General features: G+C 51.6%; 1 protein-coding gene across 1 annotated transcript in view; it reads right to left on the reverse strand.

Annotated features, from left to right (window-relative positions):
• The window catches only part of LOC125120783 (multiple epidermal growth factor-like domains protein 11), a 192434-nt gene that overhangs the window by 52113 nt on the left and 123530 nt on the right, over positions 1-16791 (reverse strand). Inside the window, exons 2-3 of the mRNA XM_047769210.1 lie at positions 8364-8469; positions 3520-3621 (exon numbers count right to left, since the gene is read on the reverse strand). Of these exons, the coding sequence (XP_047625166.1) occupies positions 3520-3621; positions 8364-8461 (200 nt within the window). The 5' untranslated portion in view covers positions 8462-8469. The remainder of the gene's footprint in view (positions 1-3519; positions 3622-8363; positions 8470-16791) is intronic.

Below are 16791 nucleotides of genomic sequence, written 5' to 3' on the forward strand. Positions count from 1 at the left end.
TTTGCATGGTATCCTGGGAAGGCTCAGAATGTCCCTCTGCAGAGGAAGAAGCTGAGGCCCAGACAGCAGAAGCTCTGCTGGGGGTGTCAGAGACCCGGGTTCCAGTTCTGAGGCTGACACAGGTGTTGTGACTTCATCCTGTGCCAGAGAGGTTTATAGGGAAAATCTCATTCTATTCTCTGAGACAGGTAGCATTACTGTGCCCCCTTTAATTCGTTTTTAGAGTTTTTATTCTTTTTTTTTTTTTCTTCTTGGCGTGTATACCCTCCTCCTTTGTTTTATGGATAAGAAAACTGAGATTCAGGGAAGTTAATGGCTTGCTCGAGGTCACACAGCTAATACGTTTCAGAGTCAGGATTCAAACCCAAGTCACTATAATTTCAAAGCCACAGGGCTTAACCTACTGCCCTCTGCCAGATCCTAGTGCGGCTTGCTGGGCTTATGGGATGACCGCGGTAAAGGAGTAAGACAAGGGAATGGATGGTGTGAGAGCTGAGTCCTAAGAAGGGAGTCAGAATGGGATATTGACAGGCAAAGCCCCTTCCTCACACAAAAGATCAGAATGGAGGAGGTTTCAAGGGGGCTTTCAAGACCAGAGAGAAGAAGAATCTTCCCAAGGTCAAGGTACAACTCGGACTCAACCCGAGTCCTTGGGCCTTGAAGCCAGAGCCCTTTCACTTCCCCACCAGCACCCCAGCGGAGCCCCTCTGTGGACCCCTCCTCAGGGGCAGAGTAACAGAGTCTGGTCATTGGATATGCCTACAGCCTGCTTTCCACGGAAGGTCAGACCAGCTGGAGCAGGGAGTCCAATAGCACAGTCTGGGCCAGCCCTCCCGGTCCTTTGAAGCCCTCGCTTTATGATAAATGACAGTGTGGGGCTCCGGGGAAATCTGTGATATTTGGGGATGTCGTAAACGAAGGTCATTCTACTTTGTCAAAAGCCCATAATGGAAGGTAAGCCAGCCTCCAAGTGAAGCTACTTCCCTGGCACAGGAAGGCAGCTCCCGGCAATTTCCGGAGTTGTCTAAGCCTCTTAGATAAAGAATGACTCAGGGTTGACTCTGAGGTCACACAGTCCATGCCTCCCACCAAACAGGGTTATCCCCAAGCCTTTCCAGTGGAGAAGTGGTCTCAGCGTCATTAAAGCCTCCCTAGGGAGAGAGATGTCCCCCTCTGTTTCTGCCTTCCTGTCCTTGCTGGCTCCCAGGGCTGGGGTGGGAAACAGGAGAGGAAGGTGCTAGGGGCCAGGCTGCTATCAGAATGATGCTGCATTCAAACAAGCCATCCCACACTGAAGGAAACTGATGGTGCCACCGTCAGCATGCACGCTGGGTCATCAAGCTGCAAGGGGACTCAATAATTTCACAAAAGAATGCATGTTCCAGGAATGCAGCCTATTTTAATAAGCAGCCACTCACTCACCCTTCCCTGGTGGTGATGGATGGTAGCTCCAGCCAGTGAGTATGTAACAAAGCCATGCCTCAGAGCAAACCTGACTTTGGCAGAGGGCCTGACAGGATCATGGAGGGGGCAGGACTTCTTTTCGAAGCCTCTACCTCTGACCAGGACCATAGGCAGCTAACTTAGCTCAGCTGAGGCAGGCAAAGGGGATGCAATAACCTTCCTGCAGACAATTCTGCAATCTGGGGAAAATAAAAACCAAACTACCTGAAAAGCACTAGGGAGAGAACAAAGGCAGATACTGGAGGGAAGCCAACACTTGGAAGAAGGGAGTGACACTGGGCAAGGAGAGCCCAGGGGCAGGCCCTGATCACCAATATTCCACGTGGCTGAAATTCAGACAGAGGACGCACAGCCTTACCGGTGTGAAGAACTACAGGACAAGTCATGGGTGGGGCCAACCACTAGAAAGTGACAAGGGGAACCCCAGAAAGGAGAGAGCCGCAAAGAGGAAGCCCCATATTGTTGGTAAAATCTCTACCCAAATGTCTGGCAGTTGAATTACATGGGTAGAGGGCAGGTTCCAGGTCGTCCAGCAAAGGCGAAAACTATTGAACTTTCACAGTTTGGAAATTGAGTTTAGCCAGTTAATTGGCTGCTAAAACAAACAACAACAAATCTGGAGGCACATTAGAGAATTCAGGCTCTACAGTCTCTGTTGCTCACAATACCCAACATATAATTCAAAATGAGTAGACGCATAAAGACACTAGAAAATGGTACCTCTAGAAGGGAAAAGGCAATTGATGAAGACTGCCTCTGAGATGACCCGGATGTTGGAATGAGAAGACAAGGATTTTTAAAGCAGCTATGACATCTGTCTATGCAGCTATGAAATCTATCAGGGTCTCACAGCAAGTTACTGGCAAAACTGCCAAGGAAAATCAGGACTTTGGCTTTTCAGCATAGAGCAAGTTTCCCCATTCATATCTCTGTCCATCGTGATTCTTGCATAACCTCAGAGAGGGACCAGCCCACAAAGAGGAAGCCAAAGAAATCAGCAGATGCTCAGCAGCTAAGAAACAGGCCTACCAGGCAGCCTCTCCCTCACTGCTTCACTTTCCCATCACCTGCTGGATTTCTCACCCCTCAAAAAATGTCACTTTGCCTGTATCTAATATCTCACTTTTCCCCACTTTCCCCTGCTCTTTTCAAAGTACGTTCACATCCATGACCTTTCAAAGTACTTTCACATCCCAGGACTGTGCAGGTATCTGGAATAAGGATCATTACATGTTTGAGGAGTATACAGGGAATCCCAGAAGAGAGGGACTTGCCCAGGGTTATCCAAAAAAAATGTGTTTTCTCTTCCTTCCTCTCTCCCCTGGCACCATGAGGGCATGGTGTGATTTCCAGGAGGGCTGCAGACAAGGGAGAAAGACTCCTGTGTGCAGTCATTTAGATGGAGCTCTTCCCACAGGCAGCCGGGTCGAGGCACCACGAGGTGCGAGACTCCAGCCCACACTCCGTTCTCCAAGCCAGGTACCCTGCTCGGGGCTATATCTGCTCAGATGGGGGCCCTCTGAGGCTGGATTTTCCCTAGAAGCAGACCCTGAGGCAAAGATTCAAAAGCAAGCAGTTTATCTGGGAGGTGATCCTAGGAAGCACTGGGAGGGGAGTGGAAAAATGAGCAGGAAAGAAAAGGCAGCCAATTCAGGGTGTGTTTTTGAGCATTTACTGCTGTGAATGACTGCAGTCCCAGCCCACTGGGGACCATGGATACATGCGGAACAAGCCTCAGAGATGTCCCTGCTACTCTAAGAGAAGGAAGCTGGGGTGTTAATTCCCCAACTCCCCATCTTTCCCTGGGTGAGGGATGCTCCCCCAAGGGCAGTAATTCTCCAGCACGCCTGTCTGGCAGGCCCCGCCCATAAGCTGCTCTAGCTACAAAGAGGCCTGCAGCAGAGCCTCTCAGGTCAAGTACCAAGAGTGGGTACCAAGGGGATGCAGGCGATGCATTCACTCCATCTGCTAGGGGCATCTTTTGCTAACTTGCCGGAAGGCGAGCCTGAGGGCCCCTCTCCCTGTACCCACTTATCATCTGAGAGCGGTACTCACCGGTGCCTGGTGCACTTGAACCAGTTGAGGATGTCTGTGCATCGTGTGTAGTAGATCTGGTCAAAGGGGTGTGCATATGATTCCTGGACGGTCACGGCATAGCTGAGAACCAGACAGGAGATGGAAGCTGAGGTCAGCACTTAGAAGGTAGAGCTGACATTCAGGAAGGGACCCCTTTCCCCAGAGGATCTGGGCCCCACAGCCAAGTGTCCAGGGGCTCCAAGCTCCCCCACCCCACTATCCTTCTCCTGCCCGGAGTACTCACAGCATTCAAACCTCCCTGACTGCAGGTTAGATCCAGGACCCTCCCACCCACCCCTTACTGCCCTTTGGCCCAGCTCATTTTCCAAAGTCCTAGTTCATTTGTTCATTTAACAGAGAATGAATGGAGTTCCCGTCGTGGCTCAGTGGTTAATGAATCCGACTAGGAACCATGAGGTTGCAGGTTCAATCCCTGGCCTTGATCAGTGGGTTAAGGATCTGGGGTTGCCGTGAGCTGTGGTGTAGGTTACAGACACAGCTCGGATCCTGAGTTGCTGTGGCTCTGGCGTAGGCCGGTGGCTACAGCTCCGATTAGACCCCTAGCCTGGGAACCTCCATATGCTGCGGGAACGGCCCAAGAAATGGCAAAAAGACAAAAAAAACACAACAACAAAAACAGAGAATGAATGAAGGAGGCTTTGCATTTGTTGTTCTATGTGGCTCTGAAGGCAAAAGCCAGCAAGTTTTAAAGTTTTATGTTTGTTCAGATATATATGATTTTTCAGAGCCCATGCCTGGAAGCTAATCTTTGCAGATCTATATGGTTTTCAAAGCCCATGCCTGGAAGCTAATCTAGGTAGTAAGTGGTCCCATTTTATAGATGAAGAAACCAAGGCTCAGAGGCAGCTTGCCCAGGCCATACAGCAGGTACCAATAACTGCAAATATTTGAATGCCCTACGTTAAGTGTTTTAAGTCCTCTTAATCTTCACACAATCTTATAAGGTAGCTGGCGGCATTGTTATCCTCATTTTACAGATGAAGGAACTGAGCATCAGAAAGGTTAAGTGATTTCCCCAAGGTCACCCAGTTACCCTCTGCTCTATTAATGTCTCTACTATAGATGGGGGGGCATCAAGGACATGCCCCCAGCCCTCCTGATCCAAGTGATATCTCGCTATCCACCTGTTAGCTGTAAACCTGGACCAGTGGGGAGAAGCCACAGGGAATCAGCTCTCAGCTTCACCAAAATAAGTCTTTCCACCTGCCCATCCTGGCAGGTGTGGTATGAAAAGGCCATCAAGCCAGGGTGTTAAGTGAGGACTCATACTTCCTGTGCAGGCTGGGAGAGGACCTCAGCTGAGATTTCAGGAATTAATTTTTATGTCGGTTGGTATTATCCAGTATGTTTCTCCAGAAGGCTCACTGACCTGAGCCAGATGGCCAGGTCCAGGCTATAAAAGCCCGTCTGCTTCGCCTGAGGAAACTGTCGGTTTGCTTGCAGGAGGGATGGGCAGGCCAGCCCCCCCAAGTGGGTGCCCGGCAGGCTCTCTGCTGCCTGAAATGTCAAAGGCCTGGAATTCAGAAAGAGGAGCCCAGGAGCAGTCAGCGATGCACATGGACTCAGGGGGGTGTGGAATTCGGATTCTCCGAAGCATGGAACATGTAGGGAGGGCGCTTGCTGAGATGTGCGTCAGAGGCACGTGTCTGTGCAGACATGGCCCAAACCCGTTTTCTCTCCAGGCTAAAAGAAACTGAAGCAGCTCGATGCCCACCCCTGGCTTCCCAAAGCCCCTTTCAACTCTGAAAGGCTATGACCTGTGCTCCCTCACATCTGCGGAGTCTGAGGCAGGAGGTGAATGAACGAGAATGCAGGGGCTTGTTAATAGCATGTCCTCAGATATGGCATTTAACTGGTATGCGCCTCCATTTCCTCACCTGTGATAAGTATTTCTAGGAACTTCCTATAGTTATTAAGAGGGAGTTCCTGTCGTGGCACAGCAGAAATGAATCTGACTAGGAACCATGAGGTTGCGGGTTCAATCCCTGGCCTCGCTCAGTGGGTTAAGGATCTGGGGTTGCCATGAGCTGTGGTGTAGGCGAGCAATCACAGCTCCGATTAGACCCCTTGCCTGGGAACCTTCATATGCTGCGGATGCAGCCCTAAGACAAAAAAATTAAAAATTTACAATAATAAAAATAGTTATTGAGAAAATTGTAGGGTGGTGGGATGGGAAAGCAAGATAAAATGCCTGACAGGTACACAATTCGTACCTAATGGATGTCGTCCTTATACAAGTGGCAGTAATTCACCTCCTTGCCAAGCACTGAGGGCTATTTCCATCCTGACCACAGCAGGGAACGAGGAGCAAAACCCACACACAGACCAAATTCCCAGCCTTTGTTAAGCACCTGGAGGTTCAGGTGCCCCTTCCAACTTCGACAGGAACAGTGGGTGCTCAAAGAAAGGGCATCAGCCTAACAGAGGTGGTGGGGAGGGTGTCACAGGGGACAGACCCGATTCTGTAGAGGTCCCCTGGGCTGAGCAAGTCTGACAACCAGAACCTGAACCAGCTCCAAGCCTCCGGGTGAGGTGTGTACCCCTGGATTCATGGGTGGGTGGTTTCACATGCTCATTTGCCAACATGCTAATGAGGGGCCAGATTAATCTTGTAGAGCTTGGGCTTTACTAGCCAGGAGAGGTCTTTCGGCTGGGTTTTATGGTGGAGGGGCATAATTAATGAGGAGCCTGCCAGAAGCAGTAATCCAGCTGGGAAATTCTCCCTAAGTGGTCTCTGGGGACTGGGGTGTGTTTCTGGCATGGCACAGACCAGACTCATCCACGTGTAGCTCAGCTGGAAGAGTCAAGAAGGAGGTGCCCGGTGGCATGGGCCGTCCCTACAAGGCCTCCTCCCTAGGGCTGGAGGAGCCCAGGGGGTCCCAGACCTCCTTTTAGCTGCTAGAGTCATTCCTTGTTCTCTTATCGAGACAGTAACTTCAGCTGATAACCCGGTCAGCCTGAAATGCTGGCTCAGTGCGGTTCGGTTCAGAATATTTTCACATTCCCAACGTACCCTTGTTAGCAGGTTGAGAACATTTAAGTTTGGTTCAAGTCTGAACTGATCCACAGGTACCAATGGCATTTGGAGAAGAGAGAAGTTAGGATGGGCCCTACCATCAGAGAAGGCTTCCTGGAGGAGAGGACCTGCCCTGGGAAAGCAGAAATGAGCAGGCAGGAAGGAGGCATCCTGGGCACTCTGGGATAGAGCCCAGACAGGGGCAGTAAGCACGTGGTGTCTTAACAAGGAAATGTGGACAAGAGGGGGCTGCTGAGGCTGGAGCTTGCAAGCCAAAGATGAATGTGGAATTCACCTGTTCTCTTTCTCAGCCCCTGGGAAAGAAGGGTTTACATTCACCAAAACCAGAAAGGGGCAAGGGGCCTGGATCCCCTCCAGATCACATGGAAAGCTTATGAAAACTGCCTATGCCTAGACTCTAACCCAAACTTACGGAATCAGAGTCTCTGTGGAGAGGACCCAGGAGACTCTGCTTTTCACCCGCACGCCAGGGGGCCCAACACGCGGTAAAGTCTGTGAAACCATCACCTCAAAGCCAGAGTTGTCAACAAGAAAAGATAATAATTGAGCTTTATGGCCCTGAAGCCCTTTCATGACACTGGCACCCTGATGGTCCAACAAGCCTGGGAGGCAGCGGTAAGGATTTCCACTCCCCCTTTGCCGAGGCGGAGGTGCCTCAAAGTGGTTCATAGACATCCCCGAAGTCACAGGGCAGAAAAGTCTAGACTGGCGTGAACCAAGGTCTCATCACAGATCTCGTGTTCTTCCCACTTCACCTAAAAGGGGCACGCTGAGGCAGGGCTGCCTTCTGCTCCAGCCTCAACTTTGTGGGGACCCCTCCTGGAGCACCCGGTCCCTGGAGACCATACTGTCACCAGCACTGTCCCTCTACAGCCTGGGCCCATCCCTCCAGGCCCTGGGTGAGGCGAAGGGCCGTGGGGCTGGGGCAGTCCCCATCCCAGGCATGAAGCTCGGCCCTCCCCACTCACCTGCTCTTCTCAACCGTCCACTTCCCTCATCTTAATTTTATTCATTTGATTTATTAACATCTAAGTGGCAGCGTCATTCTGGTCAGCATGGCCAATCAATTCTAGGATTTAATTCGGTTTTTCCTGATTGGGTCTCTAGCCACTGTCTTTCTGCTCACCAAAATCAATACTTTCACCTTGGGCTTCAAAGTCAGACCATCAGCAGGGCCCTGGCCTGTTCCCCCTAGACCTAGTGCCGCAGGCAGAATGCAGCTGGCTCTTCTGAGGCAGCCCCCGACCCACCTCCAGATGGGAAGCAGCAGAGCCCCTCACCTACCCTCCTCGGGGCGGGCCAGTGGCCACGCATCCAAGCTGCTGCATCACTGCCAGTCCCTGGAGACCAGGAAGGCATCGTAGCATCAGAGAATGACACATCTGGACCACAGTGCCTCACTGCACGTCCCCCACCCGACTCTGTGGATGGACACTGAGCCCCCGTGGGCCTCTACTTCTTCATCTGTAAAATGGCCAGAAGTGCAGATACAGAGAGGAACAGGAGGACATTGTCAACTATCAGACTGCCCCATTTACATCACCTGTCACTCCACAACCCCACCCTGACCCCCACAGCACTGAATCTCAGACAGCATCTATCCGGCTCCAGCCTGCCTTTCAGCATCTGGGCTGTGTCTCCAGTTGGGCTTGTAGGCCTTTTGGTGGACAGTGTCTATACCTCCTGCCTCTGCTTTTCTCCCACCAGTACCAAGCCCAGGGTGAGGCCCCCAGGAGCGCCTAGCCATCCAAGACCCACAGTTTACCTTTCCCAGTGGCTGCACACGTTGGGGTCCTCGGGGTTCAGGGAGAAGATGGTTTGCAGGAGGGAGCAGACAACGAGCCCTGCCACCAAGAGTGCCATCCTGGGCCCTGTGGGGGAGAACAGAGGGACAGCGTCATTAATCAGACCGTCTTCGCAGGCATCTGTTTGGCGCCAGGACGCTCACATGAAGCGGCAGGAGAGATGCACTAAGCAGGCAAAGTTTCCCATCATCCTTGTGGTAAGGAGCATCTGATATTTCTCACATGCAGGCTTTGACTAACAGGGTAACACCTCACCAGTTCTGAGTAACCGGGGAGTGGGAAGTCTGAGTCAGGGAAATGCTGAAATTTCAGGCCAGAACTTCTGAAAGTTTTTGGTTCATGGATTGCTTTGAGGATCTGATGAAAGTTACAGACCTTCTCCCCAGAAAAATGCCCCCATGCACAACACTTGACTGTGACTTCAGGGTGCCCTCCGGCCCCTGAGCCCATCCTTGGACCAAGAACCCCTGACCTACAACTATAAAGGCAACACCCTCCCTCTGTCCCTTCTCCCTTATCTTGATGTGTTTCGGCCATTCGTTTTCTTCTGTCTCCTCCCACAAAGACAGAGAAGAAAGGTGTCTGGTGTGGCCCTAGAGACAGCTAAGCTGATCAGAGCTTTCTCATCAGCTCTAGTCAAGCAAGCCACCCAGAAGACTGGCCCTTGCTTCTTTTGCTCCCAGGGGTCTTTTCAGCCACTGACACCCAGGGTGATGTGTCTCCACATGCCCACTGCGGGCTGAAGGGCTTGAAAAGCCTGGTAAGGGGCTTCGGGAAGCAACCTGCAGAATTTGATCCAGGCCCCTGCAGTGACAGTCTGGGACAGGTGTTGAGTGGGGCTACACAGATGTCAACCCCCTCAGTCCCTTAATCCAAACACTCCCCAACAAAGGGTGCCTCATAGAGGCAGAGAACCATGGACTTGGGAGTGGCTGAAACGAGCCCCAAGACTACTTCCTGGCCTGGACTCCATGGTCCTATAGCCTTAGAGAGCTCCCCAAGGGTTCTCACCTGGCGGGGGTGCCGGGGCAGGGGTAGGGGGGTGCACAGAGCCACACCTCCAGGGCACCTGCAGTTCATAGGTGCTCAAACACCAGCTATAGACTGAAGGAACAGTACGACTCAGAAAAATAACAGTGTATGTAGATCTAGATGCAGTCGTGGTTTGCTTAAAAGCTTTACTGAATTCAGGAGCTTTATTCTCAATCAGCCACACTTGGGGCGGGGGGGAAGACAACTTCTAATAACTGAGGGCAGGGATGGTATAGAAAATATTTTGACATTGGAAAGGAGCCCTCAGGCTTGAAATGGTTGAGAATTTCTAGTCCACTGACCCAGGGTTTACAGACGAGGAAGCACTCGCCCTTCCCAGGGACGGAGAAGAGCAGCATGGATGTTGCACAGGCTCCCGTTTGTTCTCAGAGGGAAGCTAAATGGAGCCCCTGACTTCGTGAAAGGTTAAACGCTCTCCTCATAAGCCCCAATAATTTCCTTGTTAAACTCTTTCTTAGCAGCTCCTTGAAAGATAAATAAATTGTCACAAATTCTGTCTAACCATGGGGGTCCAATTGATGATTAATGAGGTTTTTCTCTCTGTTTGAAATCTGGAAATCATCTGGCTAAATGGATTCTGAAAATTGGTTAAGAAAGAGAAAAGCGAGTCTGGTATTTCTGCCCAATTTGCAGATTCCAGGGGTCACAAACCACAGCGGCTCCTTTCTCCTGCTCCATGTCCCCCTTCTGTTGCCCCACCCACCCCCAGGCCTCAGAGGCCCCATCAGCACCTGCACAGAGGGCGCCCCACTCACTGGAGTCCACACAGTGCTAGGGCTGTGTGCAGGTCATTTAAACACGTTCTCCTCAAAGACAAGGAGAGACCTTCACCTTCGGAAGAAGGAAGAGCCTGCCCAGGACGTGGCATTGAGTTCGGACGGTGAGCATCTTCTGGGTGCAGGCATCAAATAAATCAAATAGCGAAACACACTCTCTGAAAGGTATCAAGTTCAAATGCCAAGGGCAGAGAATGCCTCATCTCCGTTCTCTCCACAGCCTTGTCTCCTTACTCTGGCTGCTCGTGTAATCTCCAACAGCCAGAGAGAACTCCCTGGCTATGCTTTCAAATCTACAAAGCTTAGAATAGCAAAGGGTGAGGCCATCTGACTAGAGGAGATGGTGCCTCTGGCCCCTTTTGATCCATGGTGACAGAAGAGGGGTGGCAGGCAGAGGTAACTTGGATCGTTGCTATAACTTGGGAGATCTATTTAAATCTTCATGAAACCCTTTCTCTCTAGGTCAGATCTGGGCAGGACAGTTTAGAGAGATACCTGGACACCAGGGCCCCGTGAGGGGTGGAGGTGGGGTGGGTAACACACAGAAGGTAGAAATGGATGGGAGCACGAGACACGGCCAGCGAGGTGGTAGTTACAACTGCAGTCTGAGGCCTCACTCCTCGGTCACTGGGATTGTGTTAAGGCTACAGAGCAGGTGGCTCCTCAGGACCCACATCCAAGCCTCCAACAGCCCCATCACCTGCATTCACAAAGTTCCCCATCTGAGGTCAAGCCTGCCTCTGTGGTGGCGTGGGGGAGGGGGGGAAGGATGTCCAGCCTGAGGGTGGAAGAGGTGACTCCTCTAGGACCCCCTCAGGCCTCAGACATTTCCCTTGAATGGGTCTAGGCTAAAGGATGCAACCTCGTTGAGGCAGAATATTAACTCAGGCAGTTAGTGTAGGAGCCTGGGCTCCGGATACATTCCTTTGATATGGATATGGATTAACATTTGTGTCTTAAGGGCTCCAGGGAGTAACACCTCCCCAGGCCTTGTTTTATTATAGGAAATGCACCTTCCCCACAGACTTCACTGACTGGAGCAAATGCGAATCTCTAGCCCACTCAACTGATGGAAAAGGAATGAGAGGAATGGTGACTTAGTTTAAGGAAAGAAAAGGACAAAGAAACCATAAAACTTACACAGGACATTTCCAATCCTAAAAGCTCTATTGGACAAGGACTGATATAGGTAATTAAACAAGGCCAATGGGAAAAAATCACATCTTTCTGGACCCCACGTGGTACCCCTCCCTACCTTTAAGGAATAAAACCCCCTAAAGGACAATAGAGAAAGGGGGGCTCCTCTCCCCCCTCCCAGCCTGTCCCGGGAGCTATTTGCTTTTCTCGAATAAAGACGTTGCTTGCTTGCTGCCTGTGTGTTCGCAGAGTTCATTTTTCAACTGCCATGAACAAGAACCCTGATTCTGGTACCATCTTTCCGGTATCATTGTCATTCATCCCTCCCCCTCCCGGGCCAGGCTGGCCCCGTCTCCTGTTCTTTCTCACCCCGAGCTTGGCTCCCACTACTCCTCTGCCCTCAGTGTCCTTCTTCCTCAACTCTGCACATCACATATCACCTGGACCCGGCTCAGCTCAGACCCCAGGCCCGCTGCCCCCTGCAGGGCTCAGCGTGCCAGGCAGGCTACACTCATGCGGCTCTCAGCCTGGCCATGCCATCCAGCGCTCATCACCTCCTGTCTTGACCTGACATCTTTCCCAGCGTGTTGACTTCATCTTTCCGATATGTCTGTAAACGCCTCAAGTCAAGATCTCCGCGGTCGCCAATCAGTTCCTTTTGGGAACTGATTTTAGAAAATGTGTTTCTACTTGTCTCAGACACTCCAGGGAGGTGGAGTGAAGCGCAGTCGGAAAGGAGCCATCCCCACCTGGGGGCACCTCAGGGCCATTCACTTTAATGGGGCTTCCCCAGGCCCTCTTTCAGAGGTTGGATCCCAAAGACAAACGTTTATGAGATGACGGAGGGAAAATCAATCCTGCCACAGTGGTTATTAGGCCGACTCCATTCAGAGTGACAGAGGTTAACACAGCAGGCACCATCTGATTTAGGGCATTAATAATTAAATAAGAAAATGCCCCTCAGAGAAAGAGAACATGTAAATAGATCAGCTGGCTCCCTCCCCTCTTGTTCGTGCTCCCTGCAGAGTAAGGAACAGAGGGAGGGAGCGAAGCTTCCAAGAAGTTTCAGAAATTTCTTTCCCAGTTGGAAATGTGGTTGCTTTGCACCTGCTGAACTGGGTGGGTGGGGGCGGGGGAGGGGGTGAAAGGTAGAGAAGGCGCCGGGAGGTAAAGCTCACACCTGCCCACGGGTGTAGTCACCTGTACACCTGGCAGGGCCTGAACTAATCATCAGACTCCTGGAGAGCCACCCACCCAGCACTGGGCTGTGCTTCTAGGACACAAATCACATGAGTTGGCCCGAGTCCATGTGCAGAGACGAAAGCAGCCAGCGGTTAAGTCCCGCCGGGGGCCTACAGAAGACTTTGTAGAATGAACGGGACTTAAGCTGGACAGAGTATGGATAGAAAGAGGGCAGATAAAGTGCACCCAGGGGCAAGTTCTGCACACGCAAGGGCTTGGAGTCAGGAATGTGCGGGCAGCGGTGAAGGCTCTAGCAGAGTGTATGCTGCGGAGACGTGGTGGGCAACGTGGGAAACTTGAGGAGGCATCTTCCAAAACCGGGTTCTGTGAAGCACTAGTTCCATGAGATAGTGATAGAAATCTCCCAGTCAAGGGTTTCCACGAGTGACTGAGTTCAGGAAATGCTGCATGCTATGTATGTCCTCATCTGAAATAGTCACAGTGGATCTGAGCAGACCTTAGGCTCTGGGAAGACTCAGAGCAAAGAGACCTGTTTTACTTTGTTTTACCCAGTGTTTCCCATAGAACTTTCTAGTGACTTCTACAGCAGCAGAGTTCATCGGGATACCCATGTGGCAACCTCTGCTCCTCTTTGTCAAGGTCACGTCTGGAGGAAGGCCTGATCCTGTCGATCTGAATCCTTAGAGTTTTTTTCATTTGTTCATGCGAACATCTGAGGGCCTTCTACATTCAGCACAAGGTGTTGAAGGGACTCTGCCACTGGGTATTAAGGAGACATGGACATCCCAGCAAAGGATCCCTCCTCCTAACCTAGGCCTGCTGTGCTGGCCTGAGATGGCGCCAGCCTCTGAAGGCCCCACCTTCAGCTGAGGCCCCGCCAGCACCAGCAACAACAGCTGTCGAGTCCAGCTTGTCTCTCAGATGGCAACACACACCTGGCCAGACACCAGCTGCTCACATTAGCCAACATGCATAAAACTGGGGCAGAGGGCAGACAGACAAACAGATGGCCTCTGCCCCAGGATCAGTTGTGATGACCTCATGGTCCATCTGTGCAAAAATCCTCCCCCACCTGCTTCACTTCTACCACCTGCCTAACCCTCTTGACTGTGCCAAAATCTTGGGCACTGGAGCCTGGTCCATGTACCTGAAACCTGCTCTCCGGCCATCCTAGTCTTCTCTAGGGAGCCCTTCCTCCTCAACAGCGTGGGCAGCAGGGGTGGAGGTGGTCAGGCACTATTTTGTGGGCCCTGGGAAGTTTCTACTCATGCAATGCTCGGGATTGATTGGTAGCGGCTGAGAAACGGGATGAGGGGGAACTGGCCATGATCGATTAGTAATGCCTGTCATGGGCACAGGATGGGAGAAGGGCCCACAGAAATTGCTCCTCTCCTATATAAACCATCTTGATGTGGCCTCAGTACTTTCCTCTGGGCCTTAGAACCTGCACATCATTTTCCTTCCCTTTGTACCACACCACCAAAACATACTTCTTGAAGGCAGGGTTTTGCTCCATTGTATTCACTGCCATCCCCAGCACCCAGAGCATTGCCTATATAGAGAGGGCGCTCCATCCATCTTTGTCAACTCTGCTAATTGTTGACCCTACAGCCAAGCACCTCCCCTCTCAGCCATCCCAAGCCTCAGGACCAGTCATGTTGCCGGTGTCTGTCCTGACACGGGACACTCCTATGGGGCACGCCACCCTGCACTGACGTTGCATCACAGAGAGACCAGTCTGTTGGTGACAGATGCAGTGGGCACCGTGACATCCTGAGAGCAATCCAGAGACACTTGCATAGGCCACCCTGCCAGCACCAGGGTGTATCTGTTCCAGGAATCAGCACAAGGCAGCCATTGAAGCCCACTCAGAGGCTCAAGCTGCAATGGGAGACTGACTGGTGTTCTGAGAGCCTCATGAAAAGGTGCTTTCAGCCTCAGGAAGTAGCAGAAGCAAACCCCAAACTGGGGCTCATAAAGCAAACGCCTCACATTCTTCCCAGCATGTGGGTGTAGAGAGAGAGATTTCTATCTTCTATTTATAGAACACACAAACACACACAGACACACATTCTCTATTTTTTTCTGAATAAAACAAAAAAGCCGAGTTTACACTCATTGGGGTAAATGCCAAGGTCATCATCCTGTCTAGCGGCACTTCCCCTTCATCTTCCCACCGCCCTATCAGCCAGCTCCCAGTCCCCCAGCCCCTCTCTGTTTACTGGCCTTGCTGGGGTCTGATTAGCAGGAGATGAAAAGAGGAGCCGAGATCAGCCTATAATTAAGAGGCTTCGCCCTTCGCCTTGATGAAGCCTCCTGCCCTCGGGCAATCCCACCAGGGGCCGGGCTTATGTTGAACGCTTTCTAATCTCCCTGCACTTTGAAAAAAAGAGAAGTTAAAAAAATAAATCCAAAGCTCTTAATCTCCAAAAGAGTGATTCCCTGACCACGGGAGCACGGCAGAACTTCCCAGCGCCAAAGCAGAGGCCCTGCCAGGTGCCTGCCCACTGGGATAAATCAGGGGATTGGCGTCGCCTCCTGAGACATGCAAACGTCCTCATCCCAGGGCTCCACCACCCTGATAAATTCTGCTTTCTCCTTGCCCGGGGAAGCCTCGGGCTGCAAATCCTGAAAATGGCACCATGGAGGCCTGTGGTGCCCATTAATCAGGTTCATAAGACTGTCGGGTCCCCTGTGCCCTCAAGCCCTGCAGTGGCCCAAACATTAGTCAGGCTCAGAGAGAAATCATAGCGGGGAAGTGAGGGGCAGAGAGGCAGGGACGGGGGGGCGGGGGGGTAGAAACCAACAAACTCATGAAGCACTGCCACCACCACCAGCCCCCACCCCGAACCCACCATTCCGCAGCTCCTGGGCTCTGAGCCCTCAGCCCACCCCTTCCCAGGCAGGCAGCAGCAGCACCCCAGCCTCCAGCCCCTCTGAAGAGGAAGCGAGAAAACTTATCTGTGTTCTTAGGCCATTCCATTCCTCACAGAGCAATTATCTCCATCTTTCCATTTCTTTGCAAATCAAGACACAGTCAACTGTCCTGGCCAACCCGGAGGACGCCTTCGCCCCCACCAAGCCAGCCCACTCCTGGCCTGCTCTGCTCCCCTCTGCCGCCCTCTCTCAGGGCTGCGAGGTTCCCCTGGCTATGGGAGTCAGTCTCTCACGCCCTGGCATTAAATCACAGCCATGTCCACAAAACCTCCACAGACAAGTTAGTCACTCAGGACCACACAGCCCCACAGGGTTTAGTTCCCATTCCCGCCCACTCTGAAAAAAAAAAAAAATTCTAAAACTACAAGCTGCATCCACAAATGCCCAGGTGGGAAAAGAGCACCAAGAATTACCCATCACGGGTTCAAGTCCCCCACCTGGGCTCAACTGTGAAGACAAATGGCTAAACAGCAAGCCATGTGGTATCAGGGCTGGTACCTGGACCGACCTAGGAGCATCACCTGTCCAACAGAAGGGCAAACTGCCTCCAGGTGACTTGCTCAAGGTCACAGGGCACATCGATGTCAAGACACATAGAAGGGACTATTAGAGTTGGGCTGACAAGGATTCCAATTTGATGCCACCTTACTTGCTATGTGATCTGGATTAAATCATTTACCTGCTCTGGGGCTGTTTCTCATCAATCACATTAGGTTAAGGCCAACTTCACAGGACTGTTAGGATATCAAATGTGTCAGCAAATAAAGTGCTTTGTTCAGAATCCAGCACATCAAATATGCTCAATAAAATATGTTTCCTTCTGACTCATATCCTCTGCCTCAAAGGCCCTTCCAAGTCTATAATTCTGAATTCTAGAAGTTCTAAGGAGCTGAGGAAATATTGATGGGAACATCCTCTGCTGGAAAATCTAGGCTTGGCTACACGTCTTTGGTGACCCCGGGATCACCTTAAATGTATAATTATCAAGACGGTCTCATCGTTCATCCGTCCATTCAGCAAACATTTATTGAACTCCTGCCAGGTGCTACGAACACAAAGACAACTCACACCCCAAGACCCTCAAGACCCCAGACACCTGCTGGAGAGTATGTGGTAATGGCCGAGAGAGGGCAAGAGATTCAGGATGTGGCTTCATTCAAAGCACCCAGGCCTTTCCTCAGCAGCAAGCCTCGGGCAAACGTGGTGGGATATCAGAGACCTTTGCTGGAATTGATGTGGAACATCCCTCACATACCTCCTTTCCAGCTGCCTATGAATCCCC

The sequence above is a fragment of the Phacochoerus africanus genome, chromosome 2 (assembly GCF_016906955.1).
Source record: "Phacochoerus africanus isolate WHEZ1 chromosome 2, ROS_Pafr_v1, whole genome shotgun sequence".
In the NCBI taxonomy this organism is placed as follows: domain Eukaryota; kingdom Metazoa; phylum Chordata; class Mammalia; order Artiodactyla; family Suidae; genus Phacochoerus; species Phacochoerus africanus.